This window comes from Ochotona princeps, chromosome 3 (genome assembly GCF_030435755.1).
Source record: "Ochotona princeps isolate mOchPri1 chromosome 3, mOchPri1.hap1, whole genome shotgun sequence".
Lineage (NCBI taxonomy): Eukaryota > Metazoa > Chordata > Mammalia > Lagomorpha > Ochotonidae > Ochotona > Ochotona princeps.
In genome coordinates, this window is record NC_080834.1 from 67,876,959 (window position 1) to 67,900,464 (window position 23,506).

The 23,506-nt window shown below is 38.8% G+C and overlaps 1 protein-coding gene across 1 annotated transcript in view; it reads left to right on the top strand.

Annotated features, from left to right (window-relative positions):
• Positions 1 to 23,506, top strand: part of ADGRG7 (adhesion G protein-coupled receptor G7) — a 59,195-nt gene that overhangs the window by 24,042 nt on the left and 11,647 nt on the right. Inside the window, exons 4-13 of the mRNA XM_004593257.2 lie at positions 405 to 517; positions 2,125 to 2,274; positions 5,063 to 5,160; positions 6,810 to 6,949; positions 7,064 to 7,168; positions 9,175 to 9,338; positions 9,679 to 9,834; positions 12,105 to 12,217; positions 18,926 to 19,269; positions 20,833 to 20,929. Coding sequence (XP_004593314.2) covers positions 405 to 517; positions 2,125 to 2,274; positions 5,063 to 5,160; positions 6,810 to 6,949; positions 7,064 to 7,168; positions 9,175 to 9,338; positions 9,679 to 9,834; positions 12,105 to 12,217; positions 18,926 to 19,269; positions 20,833 to 20,929 — 1,480 coding nt within the window. The remainder of the gene's footprint in view (positions 1 to 404; positions 518 to 2,124; positions 2,275 to 5,062; positions 5,161 to 6,809; positions 6,950 to 7,063; positions 7,169 to 9,174; positions 9,339 to 9,678; positions 9,835 to 12,104; positions 12,218 to 18,925; positions 19,270 to 20,832; positions 20,930 to 23,506) is intronic.

Consider the following 23,506-nt stretch of genomic DNA (forward strand, 5'->3'; position numbering starts at 1 on the left):
AGAGAGACAGATTGTCCATCTAGTGGTTAGTTCTCCAAACACTCCCAACAGCTGGGAGCCTGGGTAGGTCAAATCCAGGAGTCTATAACTCTGTCTGGGTCTCCCACATTGTTGTGAGGGACTCAAGTACTTGAGGCATCATTTGCTGCCTCCCAGGGTGTGCATTAGCAAGAAGCAGAATGGAAACAAAGGAGCTGAGACATGAACCCAGACACTCCAAAACTGAATGCAGGAATCCCAAGCAGTATCTCACCTGCAGTGCCAAATGCCTCTCCCTAGACTCTACCTCCTGATGGAAGGAACAGCAGAGTCATGCTGTGTAGGAACATGGCTGGGTGCAGATGCTGGTAATTACTAGAATCATCTTTGCAAACACTGTCTTTTCTTTTTCCTTTCTCTTAAAGCGGGCAGTCCACTGGCAATCCGACTGTGCGGTCTCTCTGTGTATGGAGAGATAGAATTACAAGATGTGAAAGTAGGAAATTGTGATGAAAATCTGGAAACCCTGGAGGGGAAGGTATGCTGTGTAGTCCATCTGATGAGCAACTGGTATAAGTTCTGACTTGGTACAAAGTCTTGTTCTTCAGAGACCTGGTAGTCAAATCAGTGCTTTTACCATTCTCAAATCAGACATGATAAAAACTAGTAAAACTGAAACCATTGTTGTTTCTTTGAAGTTGACATCTGTTTAGGAAAAAAAGACATTTCAGCTGTGTGAACTTGAACACATGATATCTATAGCATGTTATAAATGGCTTTATCTTTGTAGAGTAGTGAAGTTTTGGTTGTAAAGCAGATCTCTGGCATTTGAGACCAAATGAAGATTTTTTTTTAATGGTCTACCAGATCAGAACAAAGTGGAAAGGAAACTATGGTCAAAGACTCTTTCAGAAAGGGAACTACACCTGCTGGTCTCAGGGCTGTATTCTTTTGACTGAGGATGTATCTGTAGGTACATGTATGCAGCAGTTATTACCAAAGGCTAAACACAGGGAAGAAGAGGATTTATAGCTTTTTGTAGGGCTTTTTATTTACTGGACATGATGCATATGTTCCATTAAATCTTTTTAAAACCTCTGCTAATTGGACATTATTCTTATAGATAATTATAGCTAATAGCATAATTTGCAGAACACTAATTGCTTATCCATCCTTATCACATAGATGATCAGTAGCTGGAGAAACAACTATGGATTCTGGAGTCTGTCAGCCAATGTCCAGTTCTCAGCTTTGCTATTTCTAAGCAGTGTGAACTCTCACTGAGTCCCTTAACTTCCCTGAGCCTTACATGGGGATGGAGATGCTAGGCTCACAATGTTGTTTTGTGCTTACATGTGCTAACACCTGTAAAGCATCCATCAAGCACAATGCACAGGGCAGGGCCCTGGCAGTCAATTTGTTTTTCAATTCCATACTTTTTGTGACTTCCCTATCTGAATAGCATGCGACATTGCCTTGAATTTTGAAATATGCTGCCCTCTAGTGCCAAACCTAAAATCCCACAACCACTTAGTTGACATTTAGCTGCACTAACAAGAAGGATTTCCTATTGTAGCCTCACAGACCAGAATCCTGAGACCAATTAGTTCCTAAAGATGTAACCCTGGCCTGGTCTTCCCAAGTTATTTGGGCTAAAAAGTCAGTTCAAAAAATTTTCTGATCCATTGCAGACCAGTAATGTCGCAAAACACACTCAAAAGAAATAAGATCTAAAAATGTAAAATCGTTTAAAAATTTATGTTCAGTGACATAAAAATACTATATAAATTTCTGACCACTTACATTTATTTCTGTGCTTATCTCACTATGAAATTTGTCTCAAAGAATGAGCCAACATTGGCCCCTGGCTGCCAATTGAGATATCCTTATCTAGCTAAGGAAACCTGTTCTAGTGCATCAATCTTGACAAACTGTAAAGGCTGGGAAAGCTGCTAACCTGAAGGTGCTTTGCCCTTATCCAAGGAAAGGGACAAACTTGGGAAACTTGGTGGTTGTGCTGTTTGAGGAGATTGAGACTCGGTCAAATTTTTGTTTCTTTACCTGCAGTTGTTTGTAAAGTGTTCTGATTTGGTTATTATGTAAAGCAGGATTGATGTGTATGTATGTTGATTTTTTTTATAACAGGTAGATGATATACCAACAGAATCTGAGAATATTTCCAACCGTGCCCAGATTCTAACATCTGATGCCAGCAAGCTGACTGCTGAGAACATCACTTCTGCCGCTGAAGTGGTAGGACAGATCTTCAATGCATCCAGAAATGCTGCACCAGAGGTAAAATTTAGATTTCAAGAAAAGGCAGGAAGGAGAGAGAAAAACGTTCCCCCAATTCCACTCATCATATGGTATGGTTTGGGCAAAATTTAGGCTGCTTAAACCCAGTTTGCAAAGTACTCTTCATGAGAAGTAGTCAAAATAGTTAGAAAAGGGATCCTTGTCTAAACGTTTCTTTTGGAGATAGTCACAATGATCGTTATCAGGCCAAAACTTCCAGAAAATTCTGAGATGAACCATTTTATCTTAATGTTAATAATTTTCTTACCTGCTGCATTTTACCTCATCATCCTCGTTTTATTGCAAATAAACTGAGTTTCAAAGAACTTATTCTAGAACATGCTATTTTAAACTACAACCCATTTCTAATGGTTATGAGGGCACCATTCAAAAGGTTCATGGAAAATGGAATTAAAGGATAAGTTTATTTTGGTATAAAAATGTTTGAAAGCAATATTTATCAGGGGTCTTCAAAATATTCATCTAAAGTAATGATTTTGAGATGCAATGGATTAGACTACTGTTTATGACACCAGCATCCTATTTGGAAGTGCTAGTTTGAGTCCTGGCTGCTCCAGTTAAGATCCAGCTCCTTAGCATACACATAGGAGACTATGACAGAATTTCTGGCTCTTGGCTTTAGCTTGACCCAAACCTGGTGGTTGTGACCATTTGGAGAGTAAACCAGCTGATGAGTGATCTCTGTTTTCACCTGTCACTTTCCTTTAAATCAATCATTTTTTAAAGAAAGATTATGGAAATACATGCCATACAAATTATGCATGTATTTGGTAATCTTTTTGCATTGAAATAAACATCTTTAATTTCATCTCTTCTGAGCATTTAAAAAATTCAAAAAAATAATTCATTAAACTGTGCGTGGAAGGGGTTGAATGGATGTTGCACAACACTAGAAAGATAGAGCTTCTAACTGCTGGTTCATCCCTCAGATGCCCATACAACTCAGGAGCTGGAAACTCAATTTGGATCTCCATGTGGGTGGGAGGGACCCAACTACTTGAGTTATCACCTGCTTCTCGTGCACATTAGCAAGAAGCTAGATTAGAAGTGGAACCAGTTATCTAACCCAAGTACTCTGATAGGGGATATGTGGATCTTTTATTATTATCATTTCATTTATTTATTTTAAAGGCAAAGAGAGGGAGAAGTGGGGGAGAGAGAGAGAGAGAGAGAGATAAGGAGCTAAAGAGAGAGAGAGAATATCTTCCATCTGCTGGTTCACTGCTCAAATGGCTGCAACAGTGGGAACTGAAACAGTCCAAAGCCAGGATCTTCTCTGTACCTAAGAACTTGGGTCATCCCCCACTGCTTTCCCGGGCTCATTAGCAGGGAGCTTGATGGGAAGTAAAGCAGTTGGGGTTCAAACCAGCACAGCCATATGGAATGCCCACACGACAGGCAGCAGTTTTACCTACTATACCACAGTGTGAGCCCCCTGGGATATGCAGATCTTAACTGACCTCTTAACTTCTTAGTTAAAATGACCTATTAGTCAGATGTCCACATCTCCATGAATTTTTTTAAGTATCTTTGTGTTTTTATTTTTGTTTGGCTTTTTTGAAAACTTATAGTATGCTTTTCACTTATGGCATCATAACCTACTGAACTCTAATATATGAAAAGAAAAAATATACTCAACATTTACGAATGGTACAGCTTGGGTACTGGTTAAGCTGTAAACCACCCTTCCAAAAGTACCTATCCAATGTCTGAAGTATGATTTGAAAATAGATACTCTTTCCTTTCATGTTTATTTAAAATGTCTTATTTTTTAAAGTGTTTTATGTTGTTAGAGATCCTTTGGGAAGTAAGTGGGATTTAAATTTTTCAAATTAATAAAAATGAAATGAATAGAGAAAAATATTGACTATTAACTATAGATTGGTCAGGAAAAGACAGATGGCATCAATATCTTCAATATGACTTAAATAGTAATCAAATGTCATATAATCATGGATCTGCCATACTCTTGAATTTTTGATTAAAAAAAATTAGAACTCCTTTTTATCATGTCTGATTGCTATCAAGTATAAAACAACAGTAATACCAAGTATAAATACCAAGATATGTAAAGTCTTTTGATCTGTATGACTTTAACAATCAGAGCCCTGCACTGTTCTCATCTTATTTTAGCTCTTCTAGCCAAGTATTTGCTTTTGTGTTCCTAGGAATGGGGTGACTTTTCTGTGAAAGATCTCACTTTGAGTTCAAATTTAGAGATTTAAACCTCTTTATTCATTGCCTCTTTTATTCCCTTGCCTAGACTTGCTTCTCCCTGCCATCTTAAAAAAAAGGTTTAGTTATTTATTCAAAAAGCAGAAGATTGAAGGGGAGAGGATGGTTTGGGAGCAGGGGGAAAAAGAGATGTTTTTTCCATTTGGTCATTGCCAAAGTGACTGTAACAGTTGGATCTAAGCCAGCCTAACATTGGTAGACATTGATTCCGTCTGGGTCTCCACACATGGGTGGCAAGGGTCCAAGTTTGATCCATCTTCTACTTCTTTCTAAGGTGTATAACCAGAGAACTGGATGGTAACTGAACAACTGGGGGTGGGAGGATGCGACGAGGTATGTTGTAAGTAGCAGCTTCATCTGGTGTTCTACAATGCTGTTCCTCTGTGCATCTTATGCAGATCAAACAATGAGACTGTACTGTCTCTAGATTATTATACCAGTGGTGCCGCCTGCTAATATAATAGTCCTTAATGACCATAGTGGTGATAATGTGTACGTGTTTTATATGAAAATAGGTGCCTTTCCTTGGCAGGCAAAAAGGGTTGCTGTGACAACAGTGAGTCAACTCCTAGATGTGAGTGAAGAGGTTTTTCAAGAAGCTGCTGCTGATGCTGCTGATACATTTGCAACGTAAGCACAGTTTCAATTTGGAAAGACTGAGTCCACAAAGTGGCAGCTGTTCTGGGTTAGAGTATCAACAGAGGTGTCTTCAAATCTCTCTTGGAATCCAGACAGCAGTCTGACTTTACCACCTTGTTTTGTTACTAGATGGAGTGGCGGGATGCTACTTCCTGGTTCCTGAGATGATCAGAGCCTGGGAACTAGAGGAAAAGATGGGATGGGTTCAGTTTGAACTTGTTCTCCAAGGCTTACCTAGGAAAATATTGTATAAATGCACAATAGAATTTAATTGAGCTGTAATAAGAATGGAATCCTACCATTTACATCAAAATGGCTACAACTAGGGGACAACATGGGGCATGGACTGATATGCACATTGATGGAACAGAATAGAAATCTCACAAATCAGCCCACACATTTATAGCCAATAAATTCATAGCTAACTAATTTTTGACAAGGGGACTGCATCCATTTTGATGTAAATGGTAGAATTTCATCCTTTTTCTAGATAAATAATGTTCTATTGTGTACCTAGACAATATTTTCTTTGTTCATTCATTTCATGATGGATACCTTGATTGATTACAAATTTTGACTATTGTGGATAATGCCGCCGTAAACATGGCAGTGTAGATATAATGTGGTCTTTGATATAATGTAATTATAGCTTTTGCAAATATATCTAGTATTGGGATTGCTGCGTCATATGGCAGCTCAATTTATAGTTTTTAAATAAGTGTGCACACTGTCTTCCACAGTGGATGACATCAGCAGGGTATAAGTATTCCGCTTTATCCACACTAAGCAAAACATTTTAAAAAACTGATTTGAATATTTTCCCATGAATACTGATTACATCTACATAGTAGTTCTTATTTATTTTAAATTTCCTCTCTTTTAAAAAACAAGATTTTTAGCAAAAGACATAATTTCTTGACTATAGAACATCGTATTTTGATGAAAACTTTTTATTTCGGGGCAAATAAGACTGATTATATATAGTGCTTTTGTTTTTTCAAGTACAGAAATGAAACAGATATTTCTATAGAAAACAAGAAAACAAAAAGTTCTTCCAACTTTTCTTTGGAGAACATCAAATTGACAGGTCCCCCCACACCTTCCCACCTTTCACCTAATTATCTTTGCACTTCTTCATAGTAGAGGAAACCTGAGGTGTTTTATTCATGGTTGAAGAAGTGAGCTCAGACCCTTGCTCTTCTGTGGTTCCATATGAATGGTCAGCTCACTAATTAATGTTGTGGAAGAGATGTTTTAGATGCAAAGGTGTTTGAGTGGGAATTGATTCTCATCAATGGAAAATCAACTAGAAGTGCACGACTGGCCAGTAGTGGGGAGTATTCCTTCAACAGGAAGAACATTATAGCAAAGATTGTTTTTCTTGGGAAGTCCACTATTCTTGTGTTCTAGAGTTTGGACATACATGTCTAAGGTACCCTTCAGTGATAGCAAAAAGTGGAAAAGTGTATATAGCAAAACAAGGCTCTGGGGGGAACAACTATTTTGGGGCACTTGTCTGTGTTGTTACTATATTTGTTCTGTGCTCATGACTTTCTACTGTAACACGGGGCAGAGTACACTTCTCGTTTAATAACAAATTCCTTGAAATATTATGCTGCTCTGTATCGTATTCTATCCAGGCTTATTGAGCAAATGGAGAACTATTCCTTATCTTTGGATAATGAATCAGTGGTGGAACCCAATGTAGTGATACAGTCAGTTAACATCTCTTCAGAAAGCTCTGTGGGCTCCACAAGCATTCTCTTCTCTGTGCTAAAAGGTGAGCTATCCATGTTGTGTGCTTGAAATAGTGAAGAACACTCTGCTACCATTGTAACCAGTGCTCTATTCATAAAAATGTAGATTTTTATAATGCCATTTTTTACTCTCATAGGAACTAGCGATTCTCTAGTTTCTGGCTCAACATCTATAAATACAAATGTGGACAGCCTGAATCCTAGTGACAGGACTGAACTTCAGGTCTTGCTCAACACAACAAGTAGGTATCAAATTTTGTTGCATGAAAATGCATTCAAATTCATGGAATTAACAACTCAAAATCTGCCAAAGGAGAAATTATATATATATATGAAATTATATATGTATATGTTTCATATATTATTAATATATAATATATGTATATATATATTTGTTTTATTCTGAATGGTTCATGTTTGAATATGGTTAAGCTCTTACCATAACCTTAGTTTTAGATTCTAGAATAGGGAGATGATTACCTCTTTTTTCTTTTTTTCAACTTTTCAAAAACCCTTTGAAAAGTAGAAAAATTACAATCTTTAGGTCATGATCACAAATAGTGGTTTTTTCCCAACAAAAATATTTGAGATATGTACATACAAGGGAACTTCAAAAAGTTTGTGAAAATATGTTATGAAAAATTTGTGCATGGATTTAAAAAATTCTTTACAACTAAAAAAATAAATTATTTGCAACTGATCTAATTCAACATCCATTAACTTTAAAAAATATCTTGGTATTTTACAAAGTCTAAAATTAAAGTTTTTTTGTTTTTGTTTTTCTGGGTTTTTTTTCCAAAATAACACAAAAATTGCCTTTCTTCTCTTCTCAAATAAAAAATCCAATGCTAGAAAGGACATATTTTGGAAAGAATAAATTCTTAATTGTCCCGAAAAAGAAGAGTATAACATTTGAATTTCACTAGTGGCATTGTGCTTCCATTTGTCTTGGCCATGTACTTAGTTAGGATTTAGACTAAGTCATGTTCATATATATATATATATATACACACACACACATATTTAAATTTAAAAACACTTCATGCATGTAGAAAAGTACACAAAAGGTTGAAAGTGGCACCTATGTGCCTATCAACCAGGTAAGCAAACAATGTCAAGTAGTGCTATATATTTGTTTCTCAGTAAGTGTGAAGCACTGGTTCCAGGACCCCTGAGAATACTTCAGTCCGGAGATACTCGAGTCCCTTATCTCAGAGTACTTGTGTCTGAGTCATCAACATCCTCTTGTTACTTCAAATCATTTCTAGATTATGTATAACATCTATTAAAATGTAGTTCTCTACAAATAGCTATTATGCTGCATATTAGGGACACATGATAAGAAAAGTAAACCTGTACATATTCATTACAGATGCATTTTCCACAAAGCATCTTTGATGTGTGATTGGTTGAATCTGCAGAAGTGGAACTTGCAAATATGGGAGGCAAACTCTATTTGATTCAGACCTGTTAAGAATAAAACAAGAATGTATTACAGCTACTCCTGAAGCTCTCTGCCTTGCCTCATGCCCATGTCTCCTTCTCAGAAACCTTATTTCTGAAGTTGGCCTATATCATCTTCTTGGTTGTTCTTGAACTTTTGATACTTATGTGTCCATTAACAGTTTTGTTATTTATGTTACTGTTGGAAATGTTTTAGATACTCTCATAAACCGTATCTTGTTGTGTGGAATTGGTTTCCACAAACAGCATCCTTTTTCAGAGGGTGATTCATGTGTGTCATCAAGCTTACTAACTTTTACCTGTTTGATAAGTCTAAAATAGGTATTGTTATTTTCCTTTTGCAGCAATTTTATTAACTATAGTTACATATCACCTAACAGATCTAGTGAACATATTCTTCTTGTCTAGCTGAAATTGTGTCCTTTGACCAATATATCCCCAGCCCCTCTCAACTCAATGAGCCTGGGACATAATTTTATTGATTAAAAAATAAATCTGAGTCTACAAAGAAAAAAAAAATCTGTATTTTACTTCTTGGTTTCCATAAAGTCACATCATTGAAATTTCCAAGCAAAAGTTACTAGAAATAGAGAGGAAATGAAAAAAAGCACAGTATTAGGGAGAAAGTGTAATATAACCAATACAGAAATTGAAGATAAAGTAGAAAAAATTACTGATAAATTCAAACATTAAGCAACCACATTGCCCTAACAATGACATCGAAATTTTTATCTTGATTGCTCTGTGATTCATATATTGATTTTAATGTTTTCTTCCCCCACAGAAAATGCCAAGGCATGTGGCTTTGTAGTGTATCAAAACAGCAAGTTTTTCCAGTCCAAACGGTTTACAACAACATCCAATTTTAGTCAAAGAATTGTCTCATGCACTACGGATGAAAATGAGCAAGATCAGAGTGCTTCAGTTGAAATGGTCTTTAGTCCAAAGGTGAGAATTCCCAATACGAGACATTGAAAAATCCAGATCATTCTTAATTACAAAAGTGGGGACAAGTTGGGCAAAAGGCACCTAGAGAAATACTCTTTGAAAGAATCTTGAAAGTATTCACATAAATCTTCCTCTCACCCATATCTTTTACCAAATTTGCTAAATATACATTTAAGTAATTTGAATTTATATCCTTGTTTCCTTCATCTATATGGAAAATAAGAATGCTTAAGTACACAGTTAACTGATTTCTCACATGACTACTGTGTTTGATTTGAATTTTCTACCAAAGTAAGCATTAAGAATCAGTAATTATAGTAATTGCCTTATCAATTCACAGTACAACCAGACAATGTTCCAACTCGATTCCTATGCCTGTGTCTACTGGAATTTTTCAACAAGGGATTGGGACACATATGGCTGTCACAAAGACAGGGGCACCGAAGGATTCCTGCAATGCCGCTGCAACCACACTACTAATTTTGCAGTGTTGATGGTAAGGTCTATGTAGTGACCTTTTTCAGATGTGAAATTTCCTAGACACACTTCTAGTGTGTGCCTGCAGGAGATAGATTTGGGGTTTTGTTTTCACAGATTCTCCATTCAGCTCGTATACAAAGACAAACAATGGAGTGACAGAACGAATGGGAAAGAGCTAGTAAATACAGGTTTTACCATCCGGTGGTCTTAGGATGAGTTCAGTGAAGGGGATCAATGTGCACAAGAGGGGTGGACAGGTCCCAAGCAGCTAACTTCCATGTGCTAAAACGTGAAGTTGTTACAGCCAGAAAAAGGGTATATGTGATGATTGGCACAGGTTCAGTACCTTTTGTACTTACCCAAATCTATTTAGAACAAATACCCAAAACTTCTTGCTACCAGAATCATCAAAGTTACTACTTTCGCCTAGAAGACAGAGCTGGAAAAGGTCTTGAATTCGTTAATTTTGTCCTTAGCTCCTGTCTGTGTTACTTCTTTTAGTGCCAAAGAGAGACTATATAAGTAACTGATAAGACTTAGATTAGCTCTGGTGTGTGGCTGGAATTGCATGTGTAAGCTTTGGGACTGGTCCTATTAAGAGGAGGGGCTTGTGTGTGCACGATTTCCACACACGCCTTTTTTTTTTCTTTTCTTTCTTTCTTTCTTTTTTTTTTTTTTTTTTTTTTTTTTTTTTTTTTTTTTTGCTGAAACTAGAAATGTGATTATTTGATGAAGTGTTTTTCTAAACAATGAAATGAGGAAGTATGTGTTGTCTTCCCTTCCGTTTATTCATGGACTGTTAATGCTGGGTTTTCCAACAGAAAAGCAGATATTTTCATTTGCCAGTGGTTGTGATGTAGCCATACAAAAGAGATCAGTTGAACATATTAGCACAATAGACTATCAAAGGATAGAAGTTGGCTTTAAAAAATAAAAAATATAAAAATCCAGTAACCTGCAGGTTTCTGAAAGTGTAAACTTTTAGAGAACATAAATTTTTTCCTTTTTTTCAATTCTTATTATTCATTTTACAATTTTGCAGGCATAAGGCTTCTTCCCTATCTCTCCTACCATCCCCTTCTATCTCTCCCTCCTTCCATTGTCCCCTGTGTTTTGTATCAAAATAGTCTATCATGTGTAGTCTTGACTGCAACTTTCTACTATTTTTGTGGGTCATGACACTGTTGGAATAAACAATGGTAGAAAGTTTAATATTTGCTGTCTAGGTATATTAAGAAGTTTCATTGGGAGCCTACTTTTATTCAGTAGTACAGATGCATTCTGTCAAGTTTCTTTGATTCCTGGTACTCTGGTCTCCATTATATCCTTCAATTGAGTGATTACAAGTGTGTTTACCTTTATTTTTTGTTTTGTATTTTTGGTGGATGTTGTGTTATATTACAACAAACATATGATATTTTTTGTCCTTTTGGGATTGGCTCTCCAATTGGGACCACTGGGTGCAAATGGTAAAATTTCATTCTTTTTAATAGCTGAGTAGTATTCCATAGAGTTTATGTACCACAGTTTCTTTATCCAGTCCTCCTTCAATGGGCATTTAGGTTGTTTTCATGTTTTTGCAGTTGTTCATTGTGCTGTGATGAATACAGGGATATAGGTTGCTTTCTCATATCTCATGTTTATGTATCAGTTTTTTTGATATATTCCAAGAATAGGATTGCTGGGTCATATGGTTGGTGAATTTTCAGTTGTCTGAGTATTCTCCATACCAGCTTCCATTGTGGCTGTACCAGTCTACAGTCCCACCAGCAGTGGAGGGTATCTTTTTCCCCCACACTGGGGTTGATGTCATTATATGGCATAAAAATGAAACCTACTTTCCTAAAACTCCGAACAGTATTGTATCTATGGTTTTTATTTCCATAAAGATATATCTACAACTCTATTTTCGGTGAATTCACTTATGTACCCTTCTAATTATATACAAAAATAATACAATGGATAAATGAAGCAACTGTTGCCAGTTTGGATCTAATCTAAATAGTTATGATGTAGACAATGTTGAATAGTATATATATTTTCCTGTAACTGAATTATGTAACTGTTCTCAGGTTTTTACAGTGCATATCAGGTTTTTACAATGCATAAACTGCTTAGAGATATGGAACTAGTTTACTTTATTTAAAAACATATCAAACACTTCATATCAAAGAAGACATATCTGGCAACTATCTGATTGTTTTGACCAGTGTATCTCTTTGTGATGTTGACTTTGACATTTCAGGAATGCTTATTAAAAAACATGAGTGTCAACTTATTTTTCAGAGTTTCAGAAAGAATTATAATTATCCCGAATCACTAAACATAATATCCAATATTGGATGTGCGCTATCCATTGCTGGTCTGGCTATCACAATTATTTTTCAGATTGTCACCAGGTAAGAGCAAAATAGGTACTTTCTTCATAACAGAAACTGCTATACTGATATAATTTTCTCTGAACATATTCTTATAAAAACACAGTCTCTTTGAATTAGAAGAAGAGTTAGAGATATAGCTTGACAAATTTATTTTACAGAGAGGAATATTCAGATCTGAAAGTTCTAAGGACTAATCACAAATAAATACGTAATCACAAGTTGTGGCACATGCCTTAGGGGAAAATTACCAGTGATTGTGATTGTAAGTTTATCAGGTAAAATTAATGTGGTCCTAAAGACCGTGCAGACTTGCTACACTGGTGTTGAATTGAACCATGCCTACCAATTTGTATTTGTAAAGCAAGAAACACTGCTAGACAGCAAACTTTTTGCAAATAATATGATCTTCAAGTGATGATTTTTAAATGCTTTTAAATTACACATTTTAAAAAAATCTAACTTTCGCTAATCGCCTGTAAACATGTATGTCTCTCTGTCTTGACCACCTCAGTCAAGATCCAGTTTTGTATACTACTTGCTATTTTTGTCACACACTGCATTTTTAACAATCTGTAATTTCTTATCATCTTATTCATCTGTTAGCTTTGTTGTTTACTGTCTGTTTTCCTCATCAGCTTGAAAACTTGAGAGGACAGGGATCCCATCTAATTTTGTGGATGCTGTTTGTTTTGCTTTGCTTTCTTTCCTATATCCATCCGACAGTGCAGATGTGCTCATGGCTGGAAGTTATCTGTGTAATAGATGGTTTATTGAGCATTCCTGCTTGGCTTTCTTCTTGGACTGAAGACATCTTGAGATAAAACTATCTTTTTCCCCCAGAATTATTTATTGTAACTATTCTTACTAAATTCCTTTACAACTGTTTTCTCAGAATTAGTCAGAATTTTTTTTATTTTAATGATACTGATATCACAATTTTCCCCATTGTTTCTTTTTTTAAAAGATTTATTTTTATTGGACAGTCAGATATACAGAGAGGAGGAGAGACAGAGAGGAAGATCCTCCATCTGGTGGTTCACTCCCCAAGCATTCGCAATGGTGGGAGCTGAGCAATCCAAAGCCAGGAGCCAAGAGTTCTTCTGGGTCTCCCACACGGGTGCAGGGTCCCAAGGCTTTGGGCTGTCCTCAACTGCCTTCTCAGGCCACAAGCAGGGAGCTGCATGGGAAGCGGGGCCGCCGGGATTAGAACTGGTGGCCATATGGGATCCTGGTGCGTGCAAGGTGAGGACTTTAACCACTATGCTATCGTGCTGGGCCCAGCCCTATTGTTTCTTTAAAGATTTATTTATTACTGAAAGGCAGAGAAAAGAAGGGAGACAGAAAGAAAGATCTTTCATCATTGGTTCACTGCCCAATGCCTGCAATGGCCAATGGCCAATTTGAAACCAGGAGTTTCGTCCAGGTCTGTTACAGAGTCCTGGGCCACTCTCCACTGCTGTTCCAGGTGCATTATCAGGGAGTTGAATTGGAAGTGGGGCAGTCAGAACTCTAACTGGCATCCATATGGGATGTCAATGCTGCTGGTGGAAGCTTAGCCTGCTATGTCTCCATGCTCACCCCTATTGTTTTATTTTTAACTATTAGAAGCCCACAGAAAAGTTGAGAGAGAACATTGAACACCTGTAGAGTCTTCACCCAGGTTCACTTGTGATTAATACTTTGCTTTGTAGTTTTTCTCCTTAAGACTGTGAAAATAAGCTGTGCATATAAAGGTCATCTCTAAATTCTTCAGACATTCTTCTCCTAAGAATTAGAGGCTTCTTCTATGTAGCATAACATTATTATCTTCTGTCATGAAATTTGAAGATATTTAATACTTATATAATATATTCATTTTAATGAACATGAACGCCACTTATTTTCTAGGTCATTCGGGTGTTCTTTTCGCTAATTTAACCTCTGGTATCCTGGAAGGATACATGTGTCTCTTTTTGTCTGTAGATTTTGGTCCATCATGACATTAAAATCTTGGAGGTTTCCAAAACAGCTATTTTGGAGAACGCTCTATCATTTATGATGTATCTGGAATTTTCCTCATGATTAGGTGAATTAAATATTTTTGATGAAAATATTCCAGGATTTAATCTTTCTCAGTGTGACCCAGTAAGACAGGTGTGGTATCAGTTTTCTCTCATACCAAATTGGAGGTATGATTTCTTGTTGAAAGTGGTGTGTTTCTATATTGTTGAAACTCATTTTTTTTTCTCTTTGAATGTAATGGATAACCCATAGAGAGCTGCTGTGAGACTGTGACATCTTGCTTCCTAATTATTTTTTGCTCTGATTTTTATATCCATTGATGACCCTTGCTGGAAGAAATTGTTGCATTTGCATTTGAAAACCTCTGATTTTTCTAATCCATCATTATCTCCTTCTCTTATGTGCTGTATCTCCTGTGCTCTCCTGTACTCCTCTAGATCACCAGAGGGAGCACCTGCCTGATGGTCAGTGTCCCAAGCAGTCTTTTCAGCTCCTCTTTCACTTTCCTCACCCTGTGTCGGGACCAGACAGCATTTTCCCAAAGAGCCAGAGTCGCTTTGATTTCTCTTTTCCACTTCTTGCACTGAACAAGTCTCTTGGCATTCATTACAAAATCTTACATTGTGTGCTTGCTCTGTAGCAAGCAGTGTGGGAAGAACTGAATAGAAAATGAGTCAATCGGATCAGTTCCTTGTTTCCCATGGAATTTTACCTGGGAGTGGGTAGAGGTAGAACTACAAATATGCATTCAAGTAAATACATTATTACAAATGGTAGCAAATGCCTTGAAGGGAAATTGCATGCCTTGCAATACAAGTTTGTCATGTAAAATTAAAGGCCTCTTGCATTTGTCCCTTCAGTTGTATTTCTGCCATTAGCAAAGTTGTAGCAACAGACTTTTGCCCCATACAGATTAATTACTATTATAACATAACTACTGTCTGCTGCCTCCACCAGACCTGCCCCAGCCATGGTTTTTGCATGTGTCAGCCTCTGTTCAACTTAGTCCTGGCCAGCCTGCATCTCATCTAGCGCTTGTGCACATCCACAGGTGCTATGACTTAGTTCAGACCGGTCCTCAGACATGGCCCTCACATGTGCTGACAGCAGCCACTGCCTTGTCCAGCATGGCCCACCACCAGCTCCAGTTCTTGTGCTCACCAGAGATAGGAACAGCCCAGCAAGAGAGTGTCCACAGGTCCCCTGCCAGGCATGTTCCCAGTTCCAGATCTTGTGCCTGCTGGGAGGTACTGTGGTCCTGCCTGACATGACTCATGCCCAATCTGGCACCTGTTAGCTAGTGCTGCATCCTAACCTGACTGGTTCAATCCCATTCTGGCTTTTGTGCACACCAGTTAGTGCAGCAGGCTATCCCAGCCTTCCCTACTCCCAGACTGGCCTGTCCCCAGTCCTGGCTGTATTGTTCACCTGTGAAAGTAGGAGCTCAACAAGGGAGTCCCCTAAGTTTTTCCGCCAGACCTGCTCCTAGTCCTGGGTCTTGTGTGTGCCTGCGGGTGTTGTGGCCCAGTCTGAGATACTGTTCTCACTCCCAGCTCTTGCTGATGGATGCAGCAGCCTAACCCAGCCTGGCCTACCCCCAGCCTTTGTGTGGACTGCCATGTGTTGCAGTAAAACCTAGCCTGGTCTGCACTGCACTCTGACCCTCAATTGTGACAGTGTGTGCTGTGGGCTGACCCTGCCAGGCCTGTCCCAAGACCTGACCCACACAAATACTGATGAGCGCTGTAGCATTTTCGAGCCTGGCCCACCCATGGTCCTGGCTCTTGTGGTTTCTGACGGGAGCTGCAACCTAGTAGGGAAGTTCCCTAAGTGCCCTTATCAGGCCTGCTCAGCCCTGGATCTCACTTGTGCAGGCAGGTGCAACTGGATCCTGGTTTGAATTGTCTGCCCTCATTTCCAGCCCTCGAATGGGCTTGCCGGTGTTGCAGCCTGGTCCTGCTCAACATATTCCCTGCCCCAGCTCCGTGAGTTTCAGGTAGATTCCATGGTCCAGCTTGGCTCTTCCAGTCACCACCTCAAGTCTTCTGCTCAAACTGGCAGGTGCTACATTCCCACATAAGTAAGCCCATAATTCCCCCACAGCATCTGCACCCAGATCTAGTTCTCTTGCGTTCTTGTGGGTGTTGTAGCCCAGCCTGCTGTAGCCCAACCCATACTCTGACACTCGCATGTGGCTACTGTGGTCCAGCCCAGCCAGACACACCACAAGTCCCAGCTTTTGTGAGTGCCAGCAGCTAGTGGGTGATGCTTATCAGGGTCCCTCGTCCTGCAAGCAAGACCCCGATATGACGTGATCTCTTCACAAAGCTTTATTAATTAAGCAGCATAGATAAAGTAAAAGAACAGAAAATCCAAGTGCAAAGCAAAAAGGGAGTAGCCACAGCATATTGTCCTTGAACATCAAAGAGAGCTGATTGTCCTTGAGCAGCAAAAAGAGAGCGAGAGCCAGAGAGAAAGAGAGCAAGAGAGCTCCCTTCCCCAAATCCTCACAGAATATTCTCTTTTCCAGCCAATCCACTTAAAGGTCACCAAGGCACACAGTAAGCACACCAACCACAACTCTGATCACATGCGCACCACGCAGACTTCATGAGACCTTGAATCAATCCTCTGCAACTTCCTGAAACCTGTTTACCGCCAAGCTCCGAGAGGAGCAACGGTCTCGGCACCATCTTAGGCCAGGGCACTTGTGCAGTGCTCCCAACAATGCTTTTTAACCAATGCCAGGTCTCCCATGTGGCTGGGTCTCTGGACCTGACCCAGGCATGCCCTTTGGTTTCCCCTCTCTAAATCACTGTATCTCAGCTCCCTCACCTACCTGTGAGTGCAATGGCCGAATCTGTGGAATCCCCCGGAAGTCATTCTTCTGTTAAACATGCCCCCAGCCACTCCCATTCCAATGTGTCCTAGATTCCCTTCCCTGGAATATTTTACTGGGGGCCAGAATGGCCTGTCTAGCCTAGAATTCCCTGCCTAAATAAATAAATAAATAAATAAATAAGAATAAATAAATTAAAAAAGAAAAAGAAAAAAAAGAGAAGAAAAAGAATAAGCGACCATGCTAGCATACTGGTGTATTTAATGCAAATGTCATATTAACAAGGCGCAGAATTCCCACCAGCTCCTGGCCGCTTTTCTCCCGGCAGTGTAACACCTGCCTAGATAGCAAAGCAGCTCCTTATAGCTGGGGCATACTACATTTTTTATATCAATTTTATAAAGAGAAAATTTGTCTTCACTGCCAGTGTGAAGATGTACACATAGAAGAAAAAAGAGCATATAAATGGCCCATGCATGTGTCACGCTATCCATGCCACACATGCACATACAGTACACCACACACATGCCACAGCTCATTATGCCCACAGCACACACACACTACCTTCTGAAGATAGGTTACCCTGCAGACAAAATCAGAGAAAAAATATTCCTTTAGAGCAAAGACAATAGGCAAAGAGGGGACAAAAAACAGTTTTAAAGAACACCTGATTCTGCAAGTCCAAACTACATCTGCAAATGAAATAACTTATCTACTGCTGTATTTTTTTTAAATCTACTCTTATAATTTAGTGGCTTAAATTAATTACTTAGTGGGCAACATTGTGGCACAACAGGTTGAGCCACTGCCTGCAATGCTGGCATCTCATTTGTATGTCTATTCCAGTCCTAGCCACACTACTTCCCATTCAATTCCAGATACGTACCCAAGAAAACTGCAGAAAGTGGTCCAAGTGCTTGGGCCTCAGCCACCTGTGTGGATGAAGTTCCAGGCTCCAGGCTTTGACTTGGTCCAGCTTTGGCTGTTTGGGAAGTGGCCAGCAGAGAGAAGATATCTTTTTCTATTGACTTTCTCTGTCACTTCTTCTGTGTGTCTGTGTTGGACTTGCTGATGTCTCTGGTGACACTGAAGTCAGGTGGTGGCTGGCTCTGAGGTCATCAGGAGGCTTACACAGGCTGCTGGGACAGCTGGACATTTCTCCCTCTCCATTTGCTCAGAGCATTTCCATGTGGTTTCTCAGCAGGGCATCTGGCTTCTTCAATGAGGCTCGTAATTTCCAGGAGCTCAAAAGCAAAGTGTCAAAGGGGCCATGTCATGATTTGTATGACTTAGGGACTTGTGCTTTTTGAGATTCTCCCTTTACTAGACAAATTAAAAATTGTGTCTTATGATTACATTGGCATAGAGACAAATATAGTCATATTCTTTGACCTAAAAGCATATTTACTTGTTTAGTCTTCTAGTGTTAAAAGAAATTAAAACATTGTGTGGGACTTGCAAATATCATGGTCCCTAATTACTGTTGTGTTTAATGGATAAGTTGATCCTGATTGCCATATGTTCTGTTATATTCCATTATAAAAATCGAGGTATCATGCACCAAGATGAGGCCACACAGGATATAAATACTGTTCAAGGTTCACCAGGTGCAATCTTTGTAGACTTTCTGTCACTTTTGATGAGAACCCAGCTGTATGAAAAGACCTCTCCCACTTTATTCTACCTAACAAACTTGTAGGAAAGACATGAGAGGAGAATCTTTTGCTGGTGTGAGTGGGAAGGTAGATTTAGTAGCTGTCTCATTGGGCTATAAGTTGCATTCACATTGGGTAATAATATCCTTTACCGTCTCACATCTTCATTGGAGTTCTTTTTTTCCTGGTTGTTTTATTTCCATTTAATTATTTAGATCTGTTTCTTTTCAGAAAAGTCAGAAAAACCTCAATAACTTGGGTACTGGTCAGTCTGTGTACATCAATGCTGATTTTCAACCTCCTCTTTGTGTTTGGAATTGAAAACTCCAATAAGAACTCGCAGACAACAAACAGTGGCACCAATGATAATAATTTTGATAATACAATACCCACAAAGGATATTACTGACACCCTGAATTCCACATGTACAGCGGTTGCCATCTTACTGCATTATTTTCTGTTGGCGACATTCACCTGGAATGCACTCAGTGCTACACAGCTCTATTTTCTTCTAATTAGGACCATGAAGCCCCTTCCTCGACATTTCATTCTGTCTATTTCATTAACTGGTTGGGGTAAGTGTTTTCATCTCGCCTTAGGATTCAATTTCCTTAAGATAATTTACACTGATACCTATTGAATGTCTAACAGTTCAAGGCCATGTTCTAGGGGAGATTCTGTCTAGTAGCTTATACTCTAGTGAAGGAGGCAATGGTGATCCATGTAGATATGTTATACATATATCAGTTAACTTAAAGATCCTTCCGGCCCAACATGATGGCTCAAGTCACAAGCATCCTATATGGGCACCAGTTTGTGTTCCAGTTTTTCAACTTTCCACCCAGCTGCTTACTTGAGGTTTGGGAAAGCAGTGAAGCTTGGCCAAAAAGCCTTGGGACCATGCACCTGTATGGGAGGCCTGGAAGAAGCTCCTGGGACCTGGCTTGGGATTGGCTCAGCTCTGGCCTTTGCAGCCATTTGGTGAATAAACCAGCAGGTGAAAGATCTTTCTGTTAAATCTGCCTTTCTAACAAATAAATAAGTAAATCTGTTTAAATTAAATGAATAGACCTATTAACAGATGTTAGCAATTTATTTATTTTAAAAATAGATTTACTTATTTATTAGAAAGGCAGATTTACAGAAAATATAATAGATTTACTTATTTTTAAAAAGATGTATTCATTTTTCTAGTTGTTAGAAAGTTTTACGAGAGAAGGAGACACAGAAAGATCTTCTGACTGCTATTTTAATCCTCAAATGGCTACCATGGTCAGAGTTGAGCCGATCCAAGCCAGGAGGCAGGAGCTTCTTACTGGTCTCCCATGTGGATACCGGGTCCCAAAGCTTTGGGCCATCCTCCACTGCTTTCTCATGCTACAAACAGGGAGTTGGATGGGAAGGGGAGTAGCTGGGACATGAACCAGTACCCATGCTGGATGCCAGCACTTGCAAGGGGAGGATTTAGCCACTGAGCCATTGCACCAGGCCCAACATCTTATTTTTTGCTACATTAATTTGATACTTGAGCCTCAAATAATCGACTTCCTAGATAGTTTAAAAAATGTTACAAGAGAGACAATGAGAATAACTCTTCAAGAAAAATTATTCCAAAAACTTGTGATTATAAAGCAAATTGAAAATATATCATTGTAAAAATTAAAAGAAAATTTAAAAAGAAGGAGGGAGGGTAGAAAATATCATGGATATGAGATACATGAAGCTCATTCCTTTCATGCAAATGAAATTTTTAAATATGAAAAATTTTAAATCATGGCAAATACTGATTGCTAACATTTTGCCCATGATGAATGAATAATGATTTTTGGGAAATAAACAAAAAGGAAAATCTGTTGTGATCCAGTAAAGTGAGAATTACATGAGTAATAGCCAAATAAAAACAGAAATTGTGGTAAGAGTTACACAGAGATCAGAAATGTGTACAGAAAACAATAAAAGGAAAACATTTAGAAGAAAAGTGGTATTTATTATTGACCTATATGCATGGGATCATTGTCTTTCCTGGAAAGAACCATGCATCCTGAAAAGAATGAGGTGTATAATTCACTCATGGTTTTTTATAACTAATCATAATCTTGTATAAATGATTGATTCTGTGCCTTTCTTTTATCATATAGGAGTTCCAGCCATCATAGTGGCTATAACTGTGGGAGTTATTTACTCTCAGAACAGTGTTGATTCACAATGGGAATTAGACTACCGGCAAGAGGAATTGTGAGTCTGTGTTTTCTAAACTGCCCATTTCTTTGAGATATGAGAGTATAATTCAATGATGTTGATTCCAAAATGCATCTTGTTTTTAGTTTTCATGTTTAGTGGTAGGTATTGCAGTCTCCAAGAACATACCATACTTTAAATGTGGGTCATGAAAATTTTCTATATATTTTCTTGTAAACAAGCAGTGAATGTCTGAAATTATACATCTGAAATTTATTTTGTTAAATTGTATTCTTTCATTGTCTGAAAAAATCATAGGACGCTGGCATATCACTAATGGTAAAACATATTCTTGGATTATCATAAGAAGTCTGGTAAGAAGGAGAGCACTTAATAATTGGAAGAGCATTTAATATGCATGCTGTCTTACTTCCATGAGCGTATTCTATATTGAAGTTATCGTAATGAAGATTTGCCAACAAAATAGATTGTTCCTGTGACCCAGTGTGAATAACTAATTGTCATTACAGCAGTATTTCTGTGATGTTACCTTTTGCTGTGTGAGGAAGAGAGGTGAGCTGGGCTGAACTGATAGTTTTTCTGCTGCCAGTCAGTTGCTGCTTAATGTAGACTCCCGCCCCATTCTTTATATCTAATCATTTTGTTTTAGCTCTGAGTGAGTTCTTTTATTTCACATGACATACAAACAACTGAAGCCTTCAAAATAAAACATATCAACTCACTCTTACAGCATAAAATTAATTTTGCCATGTCTTTATTGTATGCCTTAATTGATAGTTAATAGAAAGTAAGGACATTCAAAGCTCAAAATAGCAAATAAGCACGATTTCTCTGACAGAACTGGGAAATTTTAGCCTCTGTATATTAATAGAAAGTTCTTATTCCCAGATGCTGCTTAAGTCCCAATTGAAAGCCAAACTCTTGGAAATATTCAACAACTCACAAAGGCAGGCTGTGGCATCAACAGACAGCTCTCCCTGACTGACCATATCTAGCTCTAGATTAGGTGGCTAATGGTCTGGCTGGATTTTCTACTCCCAAAACTACATTCTCTCCCACTAATTATGGTTGAGTATCCTTTCAAATTTAAACATTTTAATGATACTATTAGAGATAAGGAGCAAGTTGCAAAGTTCTCATGTGGGATGTTACTGACTTCAAATTTCATTATTAATATTCTATGCTAACCCAAGCAAGCCCACTCTTAAAAATGAAAAGGCTTGGGAGAAAGAAGCCAACTGACTTATATACCTAACCTACTCTGAGTTATAAGCAATGAGCAAATCCTGTCCTGCATACAGTGTCAGATGTTGGGGAAGACACTAGGTAAGCAGAGATGTTGGGAAAAGAAGGAAGGATGTGAAATGTCATTTCATCTTTGGTCATAGAGGCATCCCTGACCCCCACTCTCTGGTCCCCAAGCCATCAACACTTGCATTTCTAAAGGAAATGTTGAGATGTTTGTATTGAAATAGACATACACATTTTTAGTAGAAATATGAATTCTCAGAAATTGCATTTCGAAACTTTGCATAGCTCATGAGTTGCAAGTCACCCTTTATGCAACAGAGTTGAATCATTCATTTTCTTTATCCTTTCTGCCCCCTTCTAAATGTTTCTCACATTTACATGGAGAAAAAGTGGCTCCATCTTGTTTCCTAAAGTTATTATGTATTTGTTTTTCATTAAAATTTAAAATTCATTTTATCTGAAAAGCAACTAGCTGGAGGAGGGAGGGAGGGAAGAAAGAAGGGGAGTAAGAGAAAGAAAGAGATTGTATCTACTGGTTCTGTCCCCAAATGCCTGCAGTGCCAGAGGAGCTGGATAGGTCAAAGCCAGGAGTCCAGAGCCTCTTCCTAGTCTCGCTGCTGTGTGCTGAGCAAGGACCTGCTGCCTCTGAAGGTGTGCATTTTCAGGAAGCTGGATTTAAAAGAGGACTTGGGACTGAAAACAGATACTTCTATATAAGTTTCAGATATCCTAAGTGACATTTTAACTATGTGTCCAATGCCCATTCCTCAAAGTGGATCTCTCAGTTGATCACCAAAGAAGCTTCCAGAGTCCCTAAAGTAGGGGACTGGAGTTGTGGGGCAGATTAAGTCACCTTCTGCAATGCCATCATCCCTTCTTGGTGCCTGTTCCTGTCCTGGCTGCTCCAACTTCCATGCAGTTCCCTGCTGATGCACCTGGGAAAGCAGTGGAAGATGACCCAAATGCTTGGGCTCCTGCACCCACGTGGGAGACCCAGATGCAGTTTCTGGTTCCTGACTTTGGCTTGGCAAGCCCTGGCAGTTGCTGCAACTCTGTAGCTATTTTTCAAGTAAAGAAATGCATTTTGGGCCTGGCGGTGTGGCCTAGCGGCTAAAGTCCTCGCCTTGAACGCCCCGGGATCCCATATGGGCGCCAGTTCTAATCCCAGCAGCTCCACTTCCCATCCAGCTTCCTGCTTGTGGCCTGGGAAGGCAGTTGAGGATGGCCCAAAGCTTTGGGACCCTGCACCCGCGTGGGAGACCCGGAAGAGGTTCCTGGTTCCCGGCTTTGGATCGGCACACACCAGCCCGTTGCGGCTCACTTGGGGAGTGAAACATCAGATGGAAGATCTTCCTCTGTGTC